This window comes from Sander vitreus, chromosome 13 (assembly GCF_031162955.1).
Source record: "Sander vitreus isolate 19-12246 chromosome 13, sanVit1, whole genome shotgun sequence".
Lineage (NCBI taxonomy): Eukaryota > Metazoa > Chordata > Actinopteri > Perciformes > Percidae > Sander > Sander vitreus.
In genome coordinates this window covers 12321122-12341903 of record NC_135867.1, presented here as the reverse complement: position 1 = coordinate 12341903, position 20782 = coordinate 12321122, and the positions used below count along the sequence as shown (strand labels likewise).

Here is a 20782-nt window from a genome sequence, read left to right as displayed (position 1 = left end):
ACCTGCGATCATGCAAAGAAGGCCAACCAACACTCTCATACAAGCTACAGTGATGAGTATGAAAACTGGAATTAGTTACAAATCTTAGTGCTGCATGGTATACTGAGTCCAGCATTTTCAGAGAAGATTGATTTGCATGCATGTATAAAATATCACCATAATCCAGCATTGACAGAAATGTTGCTTGTATAAGTGTTTTTCTCGCACTAAAAGAGAAACAGCCTTTGTTTCTATAATAGAAACCCAACTTCACTCTAAGTTTTTTTGTTAGACATTCTATATGCTGCTTAAAGGACAAACTTTCTTCTAAGAAAAAGCCAAGATATTTGTAGACTGATACTCGTTCAATTACTCTCTCATCTAGAGTAACAATCTGACAAGCATTGTCTGTGTTCCTTGATTTAGAGAAGCACATCATTTTAGTTTTGTCAGAGTTTAATACAAGTCTCAATTTTTGAAGATTCTTCTGAATAATGTTAAAAGCAGATTGCAGGTCCTCTGAGGCCCTTGTTAAGGAAGAGGCAGAACAATACAACATGGTGTCATCTGCATAAAAATGACACTTTGCTGTTGTTACATTCTGACACAAGTCATTTATATAAATAGTAAATAAAATGGGCCCCAAAATGGACCCCTGAGGGACACCATTTTGTATAAGTAATGAGTTTGAGGACACACCATCAACCTGAACACTTTGTGTTCGGCCACTCAAGTAGTCGTCAAACCATTTGACTGCTTTTAAAGACATTCCAATATCCACCAATCTCTGAGACAGGACAGAGGTCAACTGTGTCAAATGCCTTTGACAGATCCAAAAACAGCGCAGCACAATATTCTTTAGAATCAATGGCACTTATTAAATCATTTAACACTTTCATAGTGGCAGTGACAGTGCTGTGTTTGTTATGAAACCCAGACTGCAAATCATTTAAAATGTGTTTTGTTACTAAATAATCTTTCAACTGGTCACTTATAAGCCCTTCTAAAACCTTGGCTAAAACCGATAGCTTAGATATTGGCCTATAATTATTTGGATTTGATCGGTCACCACCCTTTAATAAAGGAGTGACATATGCTGACTTCCATACACTAGGTATTAATCCAGTTTCAATAGTCAGGTTGAAGATGTGTGTCAAAGGTTCTGCAATATGTTCAGCAGCAATTTTTAAAAAAATACGAATCCAACCCATCAAGACCAGCGGGTTTCTTAGTGTTTAACCTTACAAGAGCATCATATACCTCCTGTGTTGCAATAGGAACAAGATCAAAATTGAAAGGTACATTTTCCCTAGACAAAGAGTAATCCTCTTGTGTCATCTGTTGTTGTGTTTCATGCTTAAACAACAACCCAGAAGATATAAAGTGCTCGTTTAGGGAATCTAGCATCTTTTTATTGTCTGTAATAATTTTATCATTCAACTTCAATGCATTTGGCAACACAGTATCCCTACAGTCTGAAGACAGTGATTTTATAACTTTCCAAAATTTAGAGGGGTTAGCTGAACTTTCACATAATTCATTTACATAAAAATCTGATTTAGCTCTGCGTATTTGAGAGACACATTTGTTTCTCAGGTGCCTAAAATATTGCCAGTCTGAACTGTTTTTGGATTTCTTTACCGTTGCCCAAGCAAGATCACGCTCATGAATTAAATCAGACAATTGTTCTGAAAACCACGGATTATCACGCCCTTCAATTTTATATTTCCTAAGAGGAGCATGTTTGTTTATAATGTCCAAAAAAAGTGATTTGAAATATTGCAATGCTATCTCGGGCTCCGGGATGAAATTTACCCTGGTCCAATCACAAAGATTAAGAGCAATTAAAAAAGCTTGTTCACAAAATGACTTAAAATTCCTCTTAATTATAATATGTGGTTTACATTTAGATATCCTGGTATCTCTCACACCTGCAATAACGCAGTGATCACTCAAATCATTTGCAAAAACAGCAGTAGCTTTGTATTTCTGTGGCACATTGGTTAAAAACAAATCAAGTAGCGTAGACTTTTCAGGATGTTTAGGGTTTGGCCTAGTAGGCGAGTCTATAATTTGGTTCAAATTCGCTGAGTCACAAAAACTTTTAATTAAATCAGATGCCGGAGTTAACCAGTCCCAATTTAAGTCAACCATTAAAACCAATTTGGTATATTTTATAGATGACAAACAATCAGACAATGAGGACAATGTATCCTTTGGTGCAGAAGGAGGTCTATAACATCCTGCAACTGTTAAAACACAATTCTTCGATCATTCAGTTTTCAATACTAGCAATTCAAATTGTTTAGGCACAGACTTGGATATTTGTACTGTTGCCTGCAAACAATTTTTTACATAGATCACCACTCCTCCACCTTTAGCACGCCGATCAGTATGAAATATATTACCCCTCCATATAAATATAACTATCAAGAGTGTATCTACCCAGCCATGTCTCAGATAACGCCATAATATCAACATTTGTCGATTTGGCCCAAATTCTGACCATATCAATTTTTGGCAGTAGACTTCTTACATTTATGTGCACAAAACCAATACCAGACCTATTTAGAAAATCAGCAGGAGTTTGCAGCGATATTCTATCGGTCACAGGACCTGGGTTAGGTTGCACATTTCCTGACATCAGCAACATAAGTGTAATAATACATTTCAACATGCGTGTGTTAAGACTTCATACAAGGTGCTTCATACAATTTTTAGAATCACCACTCACTGTGATTTTGGACCAAGAGTTTTTTGAAGGAATAAACCAGTCACTTAGGAGGAGCAGGCTTAAAAGATGTTTAAAGTTTGCATGTTAAGAACCCATGCTCATGCCATACATCCAGCCCCCCTGACTGCCAACCAAGTCCTGTGCACAGTCAGTAACCTTTGATCGTGGTGACATGTAAAGTGCATCTAAGGAAACGTCATAGTCACCCACTAGGACCTCCCGGTGCACCTCATACTCTGAGATTTCAAGCAGACAGAGCAAAGACAAAAAGGCAAGAACCATACTCGCCATGATGGACTTTGCACACCACAGAGCAGGATAGCTGGAGTGGCACAACGGCTAATGGTGGAGTGGAGGGACTCAAGCTGTAGCTGTTGGAAACCCAGGCTATAGCTGGTAGCTAGTGGAGAGACCAAGGCTGTAGCTGGTAGCTGGTTGAGTGTAGGCCAGGCAGTAGATGGAACCCAGGCTGTAGCTGGTAGAATCCCAGGCTATAGCTGGAGTAGGAGGCCAGGTTGTAGCAGGTGGAGACCCAGGCTGCAGCTAAAGCAGGCAGAGCGATGCAGGTCCACCCCGAAAGTAGACGGACACAAAAATCCAGACAAAATCCACACTCCCAGTCAAAAATAAATAAATAAATAAATCAATAGGCCTGTGCTGCTGTTTCAGGCCAAAGTCAAACCCCACAGCAGCAGATGGCTTGCAGCAAAAGGGCCAAACTGATTAGGCAGCACACATGGAGCAGGCCACCAAATCAGGTGAAGATAATTCATAAGTTGAGGAGTAAACCACAATTTTTCAAATGGCTCACACCAAGCTTTGTTGAGAGGCAAACAATTTGTTAGAGAATCTTAAAATCCATTAAAAAACATGTTAAAACATGTTAAAACAGACAAACACTAAACAGAAAGGCCTCAGTGGTCCCCTAATACTGTATCTGAAGTCTGTTTCCCGAAATTCAGCCTTGGTGCAGAATTACAACCACTAGAGCCAGTCCCATAATGAGCTTTCCTTAGAATGTGCCATTTCTGTGTCTGTAGCTTTAAATGCTATTGAAGAGGAGAGAGGGGGATGCAGAGAGGAGCAGGATACCCAGGGCTCGGTTTACATCTATCACCATTTCTAGCCACTGGGGGACCATAGGCAGGCTAGGGGAACTCATATTAATGTTGAAAAACCTCATAAAGTGAATTTTTCATGCCATGGGACCTTGAAAAATTCTGAAACTCGCAAGTTGAAATCGATGTTGGAAATTCACAAGTTGAAATCTATGTTGAAAATTTACAAGTTGAAATCAACGAAACCACAGATGAAACCACATCCATCCATAACAAACACTACTGTGTGGTTTACCTTAGACGGAATTGAACCTGCATCTCGTGGGTGTCAGTCAGCATCATTTCCCTCTGGACCATCTCTGGGGATGAGAAAGATGAAACATCACCTTCATCAACCTTCAGAGACACAAAGTTTGTCTTTTCCTTCTGTCACCCCTTAAAAGTCTTAAACAGATAATCCATTAAAAACATCTTAAATGTGCAGATAATCCTTCAAAAAAGCCTTTAACCCTTTCCAAGACGTAAGTGATAACCAATCAAAACCCTTTAATATAGTGTAATACAATTATCTATCCATTAAATAACCTGAAACCTTCTTCACAGATGTCAACTGACTCGGTGAAGTTTAACCTTAATTGAAATATTGAGATGACCTTTCAAAACCCTCAGAGCTCAGTTGGAAGAGAAACTTTTTCACAATCTGAAGGTTGTGAGTTCAAATTCCATCTTTGCCATTTTTTTTCTGTTTCATAAAGGATTATCTTATTGTGAAAAGCCTGTGCCTGAACTCATTAAAATGCCTCAGAGGAGGAAATCAGTCCCAACATTTTTTTTGTCTTCTTGTAGGATGAAGAGTAAAAACATTTTATCAACTCACCAAACCGGAAGTGACTCATAACTCAGCTAAAACGTCTCACGGGAGTTTGAACCATAGACAGTATATAAACTGGACCAACAGATCCTGTTGCTCTGGACGGAAACCAGTGAAGAATATTAGAAGCACTCTTCCGGTGAGCGCTGAGCGTTACTGCGCAGCCTCCAACTGAGAGAGATGACGTAAATGTGACGTGAGCAACCTGTCTGAAAGTTGTAAGTCTTCTGGTAGCTGTGCCAAGAGAAATCGCAATCATTCCCAATCTTGCAGAGACGGAGAGCGTAGGTATATGTAAGGAGATAACATAGGCACAGGCTAATTATTGCTAACTAAAATGCTAGTTAACATTAGTAGTTAAACTTAAACAGCTAATGTAAGTCGAAACTGCCTGCGAACTTCTCCTGTACTATATGGTAATTCCTCTACTATGCGACAGTAAGTCGCGTGGTTATGACACAATCGTTAGCCTATTTTTACAAAAATGCCTGCTACGGAGCCATAACGTGAGGTACAAGGTAATGGAGCCTTTTATACATTGTCATGTTTCTTTAGAAATAAACAATGGACAATTAAAAGTCTTTAAGCGCTTCAGATGTAAAGTTATTCGCTGTCAAAGTGACGTCAAAATGAATGGCAGTCAATGGAATGCTAACGGCGGGTGAGTGCTTGTTAGCATCAAAATTGCGCCATAGGATCTACGGGTTGTTGACTGGCGCTTGAACCTGGTTCAACTGGTGGAACTTGGTTTGAACCTGCTGATGGAGTCCACACTGATGTTTTCAACCACAGGTGTCATGGGATATACTACTTCTGGCCACGTTTTTGCAGCGGCACAAATACTATCAGGTAGCCTATATTCTGCCAGAGTTTTGAGAAACAAATGTCCACTGGTGGCGCTAAAGAGAAGAACTGTAATGTGGCTGAAATGGGTTTTTATTATATTATTAATTATAGGCTAAAAATAAACATTATTTTAAAGCAGTTTTTTTTCGTGATGCTCAGCACAATTTTCAAACTAATGTATTTTAATTAGAAGTAGCCTATATTTCGTACCTGCACCACATATCGTTTCTGTCAGAAAACGTACTCAAAGTTTTTTCTCCAGAGGGGTATCTCAGCCAATAAGGGGCAAACGGGCTGTTGCCCTGACGTCCCTAGCTGCCCCTTGCTAAGAAGCCCGTAGGAAAGAGCCGCCATTTTTGTTACATTTCCTTCTCTCCTGTTTGCTTTGATAGGAAGTTAGGTTTATGATTGTATCTTTTATTTTGGGGTAGATTATTTTGTATTATGGTTTATTTCTACTCAGACCTGATCTTTTTTTTGCCAGGGCTGTATATAATCAATTTTAATGTCTCTCCCCGAGACACATTTTACTTTCGTTCCAGTAGACTGCTGTAGCCTACGTTCAGGTTTGGCTGGCAGTTTAGAGCTCAGACGCTATGTGGCGCTCTCGCACCATGAGGGGAGCTCGTCCTGACCGCTACGCTAGGATAGCTCCGAGTCTGGGAAACCATCAGAAACTCACCATCCAGCATTTCAGCCTTCACACCGGAGCGCACAGGCGTGCTGGCGTTCGCGGGAGCGCACTGTTCAGGTTAGGATGGACGCCTCTGCACCGAACCAGAGGACCGCTGGGGTTTGTTGGGTGGGAGAGGCAGAGGCTGAAGGCGTGAGGGGGTGGAGGAAGGTACAGTCAGTTTCGATTTAATTTCTTAACCGGCACCCTTTACGCAGGGTGGAGAGGTACAGTAGTCTGCCGCCTGGCAGTATAATCCGCTTGACGGGAGGAGCTGGGAAACACTCTCCAGACAGAGACAGAGAGAGGGAGGGAAAGATTTAAGTCGGACAGGGCAGAGAGAGTTGACAGGAGTGCTTGTCATATTTGGAGCTTTTTTTCCTGCTGCTGAAGCCTCAATTGAACTGACTGATACAGACTCTGAGGATCATGCAAGCGGTTTGAATTCCACTTAACATCATGAGTGGACCGACAAATGGTAAGCAATGTGTGTGTCATGTATGTAGGCTAAGTGTTTAGTGCTGGTGAGTTTAAGGTGCACACGTGTAGGCTATGTGTATGTCCGTGTGTGTTTGCAACTGCTTAATCAATAACATAGTGTCCTGGGAGGGTTAACCTAAAGTAGACATAAACAGCCCTTCACTGAGATTATTGATCACTGACTCGTTTATTGACACTGTATTTCATCATGTCATTAGCTGGCTCTCTGTCGATGAAGGCTATAAACAGAGGCTGATGTGTATTGATAGCTCCTATTGACAGCATTCATCAGTATTTTCATCATTGTAAGTTTGAGATGTAAGCAGTGTGGATTGATAAAGGCTAGATTTCTGTGGTTCTGATATCAACCAGGGATTCCTCCACTGGAAAAAAAAAGTCCCACAGTCACAGGACCCAATAAGTTCATCCATCATTTTATTTAATAAGTGTGTGTGGGAAAATCAGTAGGCCTACTTATAGCAATAAATAGTACTCAAGTAAGACAGTCAGAAGAAGAATGATGGCTACTCAGATATTTCAGAGAGAAGAAAAGAAGTCTGATGTTCTTTGATAGCTGGTAGACAAAGCAGCACATCTTTGGTCTATTATGTGCCAGACGTGTATTAAAATGTCTCAATGTCTAAACATAGAACCACATAAAGCAGGTTTTTATTAACGTGAGACTACTAAATCCTAAAATCTTTTTTTTTCCAAAAGTAAAAAAACAAAGTGGCTCTGCAGAAATGACAACACTGTGCTTTCCAGTGTAAAGACATCAAGCAGCTCGCCCACCTTCTAGCAGCCATTCAGTTTTATACCACTCACCTAAAAGAGATTTTAAACCTTATAAGGGCTTCACTCTGATACAATTATGACCATGTCAGCGTAGCAGAGGGGCCTTGGCTGAGCGACTGTAACCCCAAAAATCTCCCACAGAAAAGAAGAGGATTATCTTTTGGCTGACTGGTTTGGTTCACATTGTGGGAGATCAAATTGTTTTTTATCCAAGCTGTTTATGCACAAGGTCAAAGGTCAGAATAAATATGTGTTGCTGTCAAACAGTGCAGGCCCTTGAGGGAGAATTGTAGGAAATAGAGGTGACATTATTTAAAAAAAAAAATTAAATTCAGGTTGTGGCATCTGAGCTGTTTTGTCTTCCCTAGTGTAACACACCATCATAAGGTAAGTAAGACAAATTGACAGTTTGATACATTGTTCTTATCAGCAGTTGTTTTGGTGTATTAGACCAGTAGACTTCGGGACCCCCAAAGTGGTCACAGTATAATCTGATGGGTCGCCAAACAGATTTATTTTTCGATGTTCCTCTAGTCTTTGCTTTTTCATGCAAATTTTTGGAAAATTGTACCTGACTACAAGTTATTCAGATAAAACCCGAAGAGATTATGGCTGACCTGGCCATAGAGCAGTGGTTCCCAAAATGGGGGTCGGTTTCCCCCATGGGGTCACAAGATAAATGTAAGCGGCCATGAGTAAAAAGATTTGGTACAAAATAGTTTTCAGGTTTTTTATAATAAATGATTTTACTCATGAGTCATTGGGTAATAAAAAAACAACAAAAAAACAACAATTTGGAAGGAAAAGATCACTATTTGGTTGAAGAGGCCACCTAAAGGCTGTTTTATGCTTCTACGCAACTCCACGCAGTAGCTACGCCGTCACTCCTATAGCGTCGTGACCCTTTCGGAGTTCTGCGTCAGGGTTGCTTTGCATTGTGGTGCATTTCACCGCCATAACGCTAGGGGGTGTCGCCTGTGTCTGTGTCGCTCACCACCGAAACGGTACTCAGAATGGCAAACCCCATAGACTGTCGTGCTAAAATATTAATCTTATTTGTTTGGCCTTTTCATGCTTAGATTGTGTAAAAGGTATCGAGAAATTCATTGACCTAGTTACTGTAACCAGAAAATAAGTCTGAGGTTATTTGTGAGGCGTCTGCCAGCCAGTTTATGTTATGTTAGCAAGCAAACTTTAGCACAACTGCCCACAAAGTAGGCTACTGCTTACTGGCAAAGTGCTAATTTCAAGACGTTACTGACATATAGACACAAATGGATAACCCCGTCATTGTAACCAAAATATGTCTGAGTTTATTTGCAAAGCTTTATGTCAGTGAGCTAGCATGTTGCTACTCCCCACAGTAGGCTGCTTGAAACACCGACTATCAACACACAAGACGAGTTGACTAGTCATAGTCCTTGCGGTCTGTGTCGCCTCGATGTGAAGTTACACATTTTTGGAAGTGCACGTCGAGCTACGGCGGAGGGCTCGGAGGGAGGTTCGCGGCGACGCAGAGGGGTCTGCGGGGGTACGCTGTTGATTCAATGCAGAAGCATAAATCAGTCTTTAGAGAGCCTTCATCAATTACATAAACTAGAACATACAACATGTCTAATAATAACAAACACACAAAATAACATGCAGTCTCTCTTTCTCACTCACACACACGCACGCATGCATACACAGACACACACACACACACACACACACACACACACACACACACACACACACACACACACACACACACACACTCACACACACAGGTGGCTTTCTATGTCTGTGGTTCTAGTCCTTGTGCTGCCATCTGGCTACAGAGCCAATGCCAGCTTTTGTGATGCACATACACACACTTACACACTTACTCACGCACACTCACAAACACATATTGATGATCCAATTTGTTAGGAAATATTTTTGTTCCAGTTTTACTCTCTCTCTCTCTCTCTCTCTCTCTCTCTCTCTCTCTCTCTCTCTCTGTCTCTGTCCTGAAAACCTTTATAGATCCACAACTCACCACCTGTGTGTGTGTGTGTGTTTGTGTTTGTGTGTGTGTGTGTGTTCTGCGATTACATAATACTCTGGGAGGCAGTAGCAATAGTTGTAATGTAATTGAATTTAGTAGAATACAGTAGAATTGTTCGCTCAGATTGTTGCACACCTGATAGAGGTCAGTTGCTTGTTACAGGAAATTAAAGTCAGTCAGTGAAATCTATTCACTACTGTCCCTCCATCACAGAGACAGAGACAGAGCTGTGTGTGTGTGTGTGTGTGTGTGCGTGTGTGTGTGTGCGTGTGTGTGTGTGTGTGTGTGTGTGTGTGTGTGTGTGTGTGCGTGCGTGCGACTTGTTTCTCTAAAAGGGATTTGACCAGTTTCATAAGCAAGGATGAAAGATGTATAATCCCAAAACAGCCCCATGTGCCCGTTGCTGTCTCTCATAGTGTGTTTATGTGTGTGTGTGTGTGTGTGTGTGTGTGTGTGTCTTTCATGTTCTGCATACATATTACAAGATTTCAAATTCCGAACTCTATTGTCATGTGTACAAGTTGCAATGCACAATGCAATTATTAGTGTGCACTCTGATTTCCATAAATGGAGAAAAAGGAAAGTACTAAACATAGAAGTGAATAGAGAAGTAAATAGTCAAGTATAAGTATACAAATATATGTACTACATTAATGCAAATGTGTAATGTATAATTCTTATATAATAATTACAATCTTGTAGGGTACAGTATATGAGTGACTGTATATTTCATTAGAACTATAAGATGCTGAAGGCCACCAGCAATTTGAAATGTCTCAGCCAGTTTACGTCTTTCTCGACACCTGTCTCTCTCTTAAGCTGCTAACTTGTGGTTGTAAGTCGTGATTTCCCTGGCAGAGTAACAGTCTTTGCAGAAGCAACTACTAGTTACAAAGTCAATCACTAAGCCTTCTCCATCTACTCTAAATCTTCAGTCAAGTGTGTGATCATGTTTGTATTTGTTATTGTGTGTCTATTTGATTGTGTGTTTTTGGCTTATTGATCCACCAGGATTTCTTTTAGGGGGATAACAAATCAAACAGTTGTACTAATGTTTGAGAATGGTCAATGTATGGATCGGATTTGTTGCTACCTTCTACTTTATATATAAGACAAACCTCAGCAGCTGTTTTCTGATTCATTATACATTAAAGCTGGTGTTTAACTGTCACATGTTCTGGTAACAAGACCCTTTCAGTTGAAAGGAAGACAAAAAGAAGGGCTTCACAGTGACAATACGTGGCATGTTTTTGATCTTCTCCTCAGTACAGTACCAGTCAGGTCTTTATGGAGGAAACAACAACAGCAGCTCTCCTCTCTCCAGCCGGGGAAATTCGCCCATCCTGTGCGAGCGCTGTGGGGAGGTGTGTCGTGGGGAGGTGGTGCGCGTCAAAAACACACACTTCCACGTTCAATGCTTCACCTGCCAAGGTAAAAATCCGCCACACACCTACACACACAAACATGCTTCCATACAGTATATCCAGTGCACATTAACACATGCACACATACTCACTTCCATTCTCCACTCTCACACCTACTCACACAATGTTTCATATTCATTTAGTTTTCTGTCTTGGACTAATGCCTGTGTTTCCATGTGTGGATTCCAACCACATCAGTTTGCATAATTAAATATTAAATAATTAGCAGTACTCAGACAAGAAGGAGCCGACACAATTGAATCAATGATAGCTTCACTGAAATATAAACTAGGATCAAAGTCAATCACAAACATTCAGTAATTTGACAAAACTTAATTGACATGCAATATCTCCCCAGTGAGCGGAAGTTGGGGAGATCTTTGATCATTAGAGGCATTGTAATTATGTCTAAATAACCCAACAGCCACTGCAACATAATTATGGAAGTCCACTAGGGAACAATCAGTGCACATTTAATGTCTAAATACCAAAAACAGAGGCTTGGATAAGTGAGGTGCAGTATATGGGGTGTAGGCCCATTATGGTAGTTAAATTTGATACTTCATGTGTCTTAGGCAGATCTGTATGTATGTTTGCTTTCGTGCTGAGAGTTAAATGAGAAAAATATAGTGATACCACTCTCATGTCTATAAGCTAAATATAAAGCTAGAGCGAGTAGCAGATTAGCTCAGCTCTGCATAAAGACTGGAAGCAGGGAGAAACACCTAGCCTGGCTCAGTCCAAAGTTGACAAATTCTGCCTACCAGCAGCTCTAAATCAACAGTTAACATGTTGAATCTTGTTTGTTTAATCCATACACAAACAGAAATGTAAACATTATAGCTGTTTTCTCTTTCTATGAGCCCCACCATCAAAAAGTGTAAATAAAACCACACAACTGTTAATGTTCCACATGGGAAATAATAGTGGAAATAGAATAGAAGGTTTGAAAACTATATTTAAAAAAAAAATAAGTCAAAATTTGTCCATATATTTGTGTGTGTGTGTGTTAAACCTGTTTGAGTCGTGGATCACTCGGATCTTTCACCCGTGTCTTTAAATTGACTCATGAGTCGCAAGTCTCTGGTATCATTAACTCGGATCAGTTGAGTCCTACTACAATTCAAACTAAAATGATAACAGCGCCACACACAAACCTCTTGCAACATTAGCTACTATTAGTCCTAGCCATCTTAGCTGCCAAAAGCTTACAATTTCATAGGCAACCACAACTCCACAAGTCAACTCAAGCAACTGAGTGAGCAGAGACAGTCCGAGACAGGTTATAGGAACTTCCCGACCCGCAGACTCAGAGCCGGAAATATTGCAAGCTCGCAGACCATGGGACTCACTCGAGGACTCATGAGTCATGATGACCCATGAGTCCTCGAGTGAGTCATCAAGTCAGTCAGTCGCGCGAATCAGCCGGCTACGTTGTCATGAGTGGATCTGTAGAGCGAGTGAAGTCTCTCCTCGAGTCAGGGTGAAAAGCAAATCCACGACAAAAGCCATTCTTTCACTTCTGAAATAACATACAATGTTATGCACGTAGCCTAGGCCTACTGTAGGTTTGGTGTATACATGTAGTATATTAAAATGCAATTAGGTCAAGCAGACAGTCCGAAACATTGCAAGCTCGCCTCGGCTTCCAGACCACGGGACTCATGAGTCATCATGACTCATGAGTCTTCGAGCGAGTCAGTCAGTCGCACAAATCAGCCGGCTACGTTGTCATGAATGGATCTGTAGCAGACGAGCTAGTGAAGTCTCTCCTTGAGTCAGGGTGAAAAGCAAATCCACAACAAAAGCCATTATTTCACTTCTGAAATAACATACTTCTAGGTTATAGGTTTGGTGTATAGATGTAGCATATCAAAATTAGGTTGATCGATTAAAAAAAAAAAAAATGTATTCACTGTGGGCATTTGTTTCTATGTCTACATTGAAAGCCATATATCAGATCTGAAATAGTGAGTCTGCACCGAGTGAATCCACAGAACTTCCTACTACGTTAGTGGTTAGAGACAATGGGCTAGGACTGAGTTTCCTTGGCGATTTAGCAATACTGACTCAAGTGACTCGCACAACCCGGATCAGTTAAGTGAGTGACTCAGAGTAACCCGAATCCTTAAAAGGAATCGAGTTTGCCAGGCCTAGTGTGTGTACATGTATGAGTATTTGTGTGTCTGTGCATGTTTGAGCTCCGCTAGTGAGCAGTTGGGACACAACGCACAAATGGAGGTCTGGAGTCAGCAGCTAGCATAGCAGTACAGTCAGCAGGTTTTCAGCCCGTAGTTAGACTCCAACCAGCTAACCTCCTTTCACAGGCCAGGACCCACACAGTCCCAAAGCATGCTGCAAGACAACACTGTTTTCTCTCTGCCAGTTACATCGCCTGAATGCACTCAGCCACAAAGCAACAAAGAGGAGGGTTTTCTATTAATTTTATGTCATGCAACATTTCAGATCTTAAAAATAACCTGAGCCGAAATAACTGCTTTGATTGTTTGTTTGTTTGATTGAATAATTTATTGTCTAATTGGCTGATTGTTTGTTCAATCAAGGCACTCATTCCTTCTGACAGGACACAAGCTAGACTTATTGACAGAAGTGTTCTCTCTTTGATATTAAAGTATTTATTATTATTGACAATAAATGATCTCGCAGAGTAAGCTTAATGACTAATGCTAATGGACTGTGGGCTGAGTTGACATCTGCTGATGAAGTGGACAAGAATCAAGTAAGCTTTTAGTACACAGGCGTCTTATTTAGTTCTTATTTTTTCCTCTTCTCTCCTCCCCTCGCTGTCGCTCTTTTGTCTCACATTCTTTGTTTGTAGCTGTGAATGTCAGAGAGTTACAATGCATCTTTGTTTGGTAAACAGTGTAATCCCCTGTTAGTGTGGCTATTAGGGTTTGATGAGAGATTGTTTTTTTGAGAGAGGAGATTTGGGATAAATGAGAAATGGAAACAGATGAGCAGAGTGATGAGACAGCAATTCAAACAATTTAGGTGGTATGTAATCTATATTCTGTTTTTGTTTTAGATTTGGGCAGCATACAGTTAGGCTTCATTCACACTAGATCAGTCGATCAACGATTTGTCACTAGGGCTGGGTACCGAATTCAGTACTTTTTAGGCAGCGACCGAATTGCCTCTTAAGTATCGAGTATCGAAAAATGCCTCGTCATTCAATACCCAATTTCAATACCTAAGGAGTAAATCTCAATAGCGTCAGTGAGCCAATAAGCATGCAGCATGCTTCTACCAAGCTCTAATAATGTTTGTGATTGGCTGTCTAACGTTACACGTCTAGGATGCAGGAACAACTCTACGTTACGCACAGAGACTGGGCTCACGTAGTAGGAGCTGAAAAGTAAATAAAAAGATTTGTGTCGTAATCTGTAATGTTGTAATTTCTTTTTGTTTAATAAAATTGGTATAAAAAAAAAGTATAGTTTAGGAACCAGTATTGAAGTCATGGTATTGGTATCGGTACCGGTATCAAATATTTTTGAACGATACCCAGCCCAATGCATACCAATGAAGTCTTCAAGACTGATCACTTATAAAACAAAGAAAAATGCAACCCTGCATCTTTCTGCTCTCATAAAATCTCTTATAAAATATGCAACACATTCATAAATTTGCCCTAATTGTAAAGCAAATTATGCCAGTTTTTAAAATATTATGTCCATGTCCTGCTGGGTATGCAAATATTCAGTCATAACTCCTCAATTTGTCAGACAAATGTTAATACTTAACGACTAAAAAACCCATTCCCTAATCTCTACCAGTGTAGAACAATCCATATTGTGGCACATATTTGTACCGTTAATGCCAACCACTCCCTCAGTTAGACTGTAGTCTGGTTAGATTTTCCCTTCTTTTTTTTTCTCCTTTCCTCTTCTTTGAGCCGTACATCCTGATCACACTAACTCAAATGCAGAGGAGCTACAGCAAGGAAATCCATCCCATGTTGATGATGCGAATAGATGAGGGAAGACATTGACAGGACAGCAGACATGCGCTGGATGGACAGATCGATAGCCTCATTGATACCTCCCCTGGGTCCCCCTGTCTCTTCCTCCACATCCCCTCACTGTGCTCTCTGCTTCCCTTTCTCCTCACATATGATGCCTTCTTTTTTCCTCTTCCTCTAATCTCTCCCTTGACTCCCATCTTGCCTTTCTTCTCTTTTCCCCACGTCTCGTCTTAGCCTTGTGTCTAAAATAATCCTCTCCTCTCCCTTTTTTGCATCAGAAAATTGAGCCATGTACATCATCTGTGACCTTACAGCAACCTTTTTGTAAAGAACAAACTCAATCATTCGTAGGAAAAAAAAGGACAAATACTCCAAATAGTCTGATTCTCACTATGCATCGAAACATTTCAATCCCATTTTTGGAGACTTTCATGAAGGAGTCTCTCCTAGAAGGTGATTTACAACACAAACACTTAATTTATTTTGATGGATTGTACAACTGCAGAGTCTTCACCTTCTCAACTGAATATAAAACATACTCTGTATTATTCTTCTCACCTAGTAAAGCTTACAGCAAAGCCTGACCCACTTTAGTTTGAAACCAGTTTGTGTTTCAGTAGTGAAACATACCAGCAGTGTATTTTATCAGTATTAGTGTACTCTCAGCCATACAGACAGTCACGGATGGCTCTTTCTTCACAAGAGGCTTCAAGGACAAACTGTGAAGCATTAACCGCTGTATCAGCTCAGCTGTGCAGCACTCTTTTGTGTGTGTCCTTGTGTGAGCATTTGCACAGTGGGTGATTGTGCTGGTGTGTTTCTGTGCACGCTTGTATGTTTTCTTGTGTATTTGAAAGCAAAATCAGAAATATGAGACAAGCCTCCAGGAGTTCTTGTTTTTTTGCATCCATCTTCATTTATATCCTTTCTTTTTTAAATCAGTTTTTTCTTTGCTTCTTTCTTTTGTTCTTCAGACCCTTTGCTTGCGCCGCTGGCAGTAAACAAAAAAAATCATTATCTGTTGTCTTTCTGCCAAGTGTGTGTGTTTGTGTGCGTATGTGTCCAGACCTCAAGCACTTCAATTTAATAGGCTAAAAAATCACTGTTAACAGATGTAGAAGAAAAGTATTTAAAGTGCCCATATTATGAAAAAAACACTTTTTCTGGGATTTGGGGTGTTCTTTTGTGTCTCTGATGCTCCCACACACATACAAACTTTGTAAAAAATCCATCCATGCTGTTTTGAGTGAGATACGGTTTGTGAATGTGTCCTGCCTTCAGTCTCCGGGTGAGCTGTTAAAAATCGGCACGGCTTGTGACGTCACAAGCCGTAACAAGCTGGCTAACCGCAACCGTTAGCTCGTAGCGTTAGCGTTAGCATGCTAACGCTAGCATGCTACCTCGTTCTCAATAGCAAAGCACTGCTACAACACACACAAGTTCACCATAATCTACAAAAGAACTACTTACATGTGCGCCCTCATTTAGAAGTCTCCCAGCTAATCCTGCCTTGTAACTGACCGAAGTTGGAGAAACAGCCTTTCTTTTACTGTCTATGGAGCTAGCTAGCTGACATGATCTACATCTGAGCTACTGCGCATGTGCGAGTGCAATCAAAGATAGTACAGAAGAAGAAATGAGGTGTCACTCTGTAGCTAAAACAGAGACCAGGTGAAAAGAGGATCTGCAGCAGTGAGAGAGAGCTGTGCAGTACAACAAAAATATGATGTTTTTTGAAAATTAAACCATGTAAACCTATTCTGGTACAACCTTAAAATACAATTATGAACCTGAAAATGAGCATAATATGGGTGCTTTAAATACTTCAGTGCCTCCGACGAACTGCAGCTGAACCTGCCCTCCCCTCACCCCCTGGTGAGCAGAATGGAGGGGAATGGGAGAGAGTGAAGAAGGGGACATAGATACTGGGATAGAAAAAAATGCACTGAGCATGATTGTATTTATTGATTTGTATTTATTTAATTTAGGTGTGACCTGTAATTTATTTTCTTTGTGTACAAGCCTCCTCTTACTTTCCCCTTCTTCTAGGTCTTTCGTCGAAAGTTAGAAGGATCTTTCACTTTTTGCTGCAATTAAACAAAGAAAGAAAACCCAGCATAATACACTACTACAATATATCACTATCATAAAAATGTAGCTCTTCTTAACAGCCTTTATTTCCAGAAATATCAAAACTACTGTTACTTGTACATATTTTCAGTGGTCCCTTTATGGTAAACCGTTGGCACACACACAAACAACACGTAATGCTGTCACAAATCTTGAACAATGTTGCCCTTCAGTCCCTACCTGCAATATGGACTTGCAAAAGGTGTGCTCAAGCATTTTGGGATGTTCAGCCCTGAAAACCTTCTATTTCTTGAAACATCTGGAAGCTGTTATTTAGAATTTCTGACAGTTCAAGGTTATCAAAAACACTTTTTAGAGTTCCTCTAGATTATGTCCTAACCCTGTGACTCAAGCCCAAACTGCAGCAGTGATGGTGTCATTCACCTCTTACTGAGCCACCATGACGGCTTTCAAATGATCAAGTTCTCTGTCCTTTAATTTCATAATATGGCCTGAATTATTTCCCCCGTGAAATCTCTTTTGATCGTTATGTCTGTCTGGTGAGAATAAGTTATAATAAGTTATACCGGTCGGTCCCTACACAGACTAAGTAGGTCTGTACTGCACAGTGAGACAGAGTGGAGGCTGGATGACTCTCTAGATCAGCAGTTCCCAACCTTTTTTCTTTGGCGCCCCCCCCTACTCATGTCTAAGAAAACTGAACCCCCCACCCCGAAACCGAAGTTGAGGTAACTCTCGAGATAGAGCCTTACTTTCTTTTTTGATACAGAGGAGTTATCAGCACTTTTACGTTTCTCCGCCATGTTTCATTCATAAAATAGTGATGCCGTGGCGGGATGATAGCAGCTAGCAGCTGACCTGATGACAGCAAGGGTCCCAGGTTAAGAGGTCCCGGAGGTTTGGCCTACTAAGTAGCCTGCCTACAATTTTAAGCAAGAACAAAAATATATAGTTTTCATACAGACTTTTGTATACATTATATATTCTAGTGTATTATCATAATTTGTTTAACGTGCAAATATATATTTTTTTTACCTCAACCTCAAACCAGATAAAGACTTGCGCCCCCCCCTGTGATTTTTGCCGCCCCCCTGAGGGGTCCCCGGACCCCAGGTTGGGAACTACTGCTCTAGATGGCTGTAGACGGTCATAAAAATGCTGTTACTCTTTCTGCCCCTGGATCAACTGTCCAGCAGAAACGATCACCAGGTTTAGTTTGCTTGAATCCATGCAGTAAATTTAGCATTAATGACAGTTACTAACATTTTTGATGTAAGGTACAAAAATAGGGCAGTACTCATAGTTGATTAATTATTATTATATACAATAGGACTAAATCACGGTGTATATGACTATTCTGTCTCTGAACTGCGTGGTTTTGAAGGAATCGTGCTGATTCAGAAAAGAGACTGAATATAAAAAAGCGTCAGGGTTTGGGACAACAGGTGGGGTCAGGGTGAGGTCATAAGATCTTTGACAGGTCTGGCATAGAGGCGACTGACAAGTCTTTGACCTTTTTGAACATTAAGCTGCAGTCAGCAAGTTCAAGTGGCAGGGGGAAGATTTGTCCCGTCTGTCCCTGAAAGACTAAAATACAGAGAGGGAGCAATGGATGGTAGCAGGCAGCATACTCCTTTTGATTCTCTGAGTTCTCTGCTGTGGCATTTCCTGCTTCTATTATAATTACATTGTAAATCTGCAAAATGTAATCTTTAGCTTAATGAAATTACTTTGGCTCAGACACACTTTTGATATAATTCCTAGTCTATATCCACGACGTTCCACTTCCGGGATTGCTCCGGTCCTGCCGGAAATTGAAAGTCAGTTATTACAGTTCATTCTGAGGGAAACAATACAACAATAATAACAATAATGCTAGTGTAATAAAAAAAAACAGTACAATATGCATGAAAACTCTGCAGAGAGTAGCTAAACAGATCCAACCTAGATTTAAATATTACTTGATGGTCTTCCTTGGTAAAATCCTGACAACATATATAACCCAGGTGAATATTAAAACGGGATACCATTAAGCACAGACTGTAATGCATGCATGGATCTTGTTCTGTGGTGGACAGTTTTTAAAAATGGTCTGTGATCTGAAAATCCAAATATACCAGAGGTCCCTCCAGAAACCGGCCAAGCCTCAACTGCTCCCTCTATTTCCTGTTGCCTCCACATCTTAATAGCTTTTCATTTAGACAGTGATGAATGTGTGAATGCTATCAGCAGAGTGAGAAAAGATGAAAAGGACCCGGCTATCGTCCTCAAGTGTGTGTCTCTGGGAAACCGACAAAAAGAGTGTGTGTTTGCATATATTATGTGGTCGCAGCTGGCTGAAAACCACATAACTCCATCTTTTGAATCCCAGTGGATAATTAGAAAAAAGAATGGCTGCCTTGCTGGACATCATTTCTTTTACTCAACAACAAATATTTTTTGCCGTACACGATTGTGTATTAATATGCAGTATGTGTGTACAGTGCATACAGAAGAGTGTGATTGTGTGTTAGCTGTAACTCTTTCACTGTAAACAGCTTTGCTCTCCGTCAGACTGATAAAGGTTAGGCTGGCATTTTAAAGTTGTTGGACAGTGGCTTTGCCATGACAAGAATACAATATCAAAGACAGAGGAGATGGAGAAAAACAAAATACTGTACAGTGTTTCTTGTGTTAGAGAACAGTGTCCCAGTTTTTCTTTCCTATAAGAAAAATCGTCTTCCAGCTAACAAAATCATTCGGTTATAAAACAATAATGAAGATGAACTTAACCTCATTACATCTGTGTTGGACATTCACATTAGACACACATTTCAACATGTATAATGCAAACAGACTATTAGATCTGTGTCATGCTGCTGAAAATTTTGGACGACAGTTTAAATCCAATGAGGAGTGTGTAGGAGTATCATCCTGTTTGAGGGTTTTTTATTTGGAAAAAAATAGAAAAAGAAAGAAGAGAAAACCAGAAGACTGGTTTGAAATTTAAATACATTAAGACAATTACAAAATCAGCCTTTTTTATAATGTCTTGTGATTCTTTTATGTTTTGTCTTAATGCCTTTTATGTCTCATGTAAAGCACTTTGAATTGCCTTGTTATTGAAAGGTGCTATACAAATAAACTTTGACTAGACTATGCAACAATCTGCCTGTACTGTTTACAATAATGAGGCTCTTGGCAATAATAGCATTTTTTTATGGTCAGTATTTAGAGGGTGTAATGTATTTGCAGGCATTCAATCGAGAAAATGTGCAATACCATGTCAATATCTACAAAATATTACAAGATTATACATTTTAAAGGGAATTAAATGCTGCCATGGCATGACTGCATGGTCTTTGGTCTTCAACAAAAGCCTCCCAAAGCTTTAATGAAAATCAAAAGATTCATGTCTTTGGCTCCATGCTTATAGCAAGAAAACTTCAGTTCACTTAAATGTTGCTTTACTGTCTATGTCTTCCGGTTGGCTCCAATAGACGCAAAATTAGGCAGCAAGACTGCTTGTCTTGCTCTACCGTGTTTCTCTCTTGGACTCCCTCTCTCCCTCTTCTCTCTGAGCCACTTAACACACTGGCTTGGATCAGATCAGATCCATTCACTCTACTGGGTTTAGAGCCATTAGCTTAATTAGAGGCCAAGCATTCAATTCACTGTTAGATATGTTGATCCGTTGGCTGCCTTTCAAATGTTTAACTTACAGTACATCCACGTTGTATCACGGTGCAGTGTATACCTCCACTGTCTGGGCCTGTACGCTACAAGTTATATCATACTAACAGTATGGCGCTGACACTGACAAAATGAATCACACTGA

At 40.3% G+C, this 20782-nt stretch overlaps 1 protein-coding gene across 1 annotated transcript in view; it reads left to right on the top strand.

Annotated features, from left to right (window-relative positions):
- Positions 1-6421: 6421 nt before the first annotated feature.
- The window catches only part of LOC144527625 (actin-binding LIM protein 3-like), a 50618-nt gene continuing 36257 nt past the window's right edge, over positions 6422-20782 (top strand). The window contains exons 1-2 of the mRNA XM_078265811.1: positions 6422-6639; positions 10732-10896. Of these exons, the coding sequence (XP_078121937.1) occupies positions 6621-6639; positions 10732-10896 (184 nt within the window). The 5' untranslated portion in view covers positions 6422-6620. The remainder of the gene's footprint in view (positions 6640-10731; positions 10897-20782) is intronic.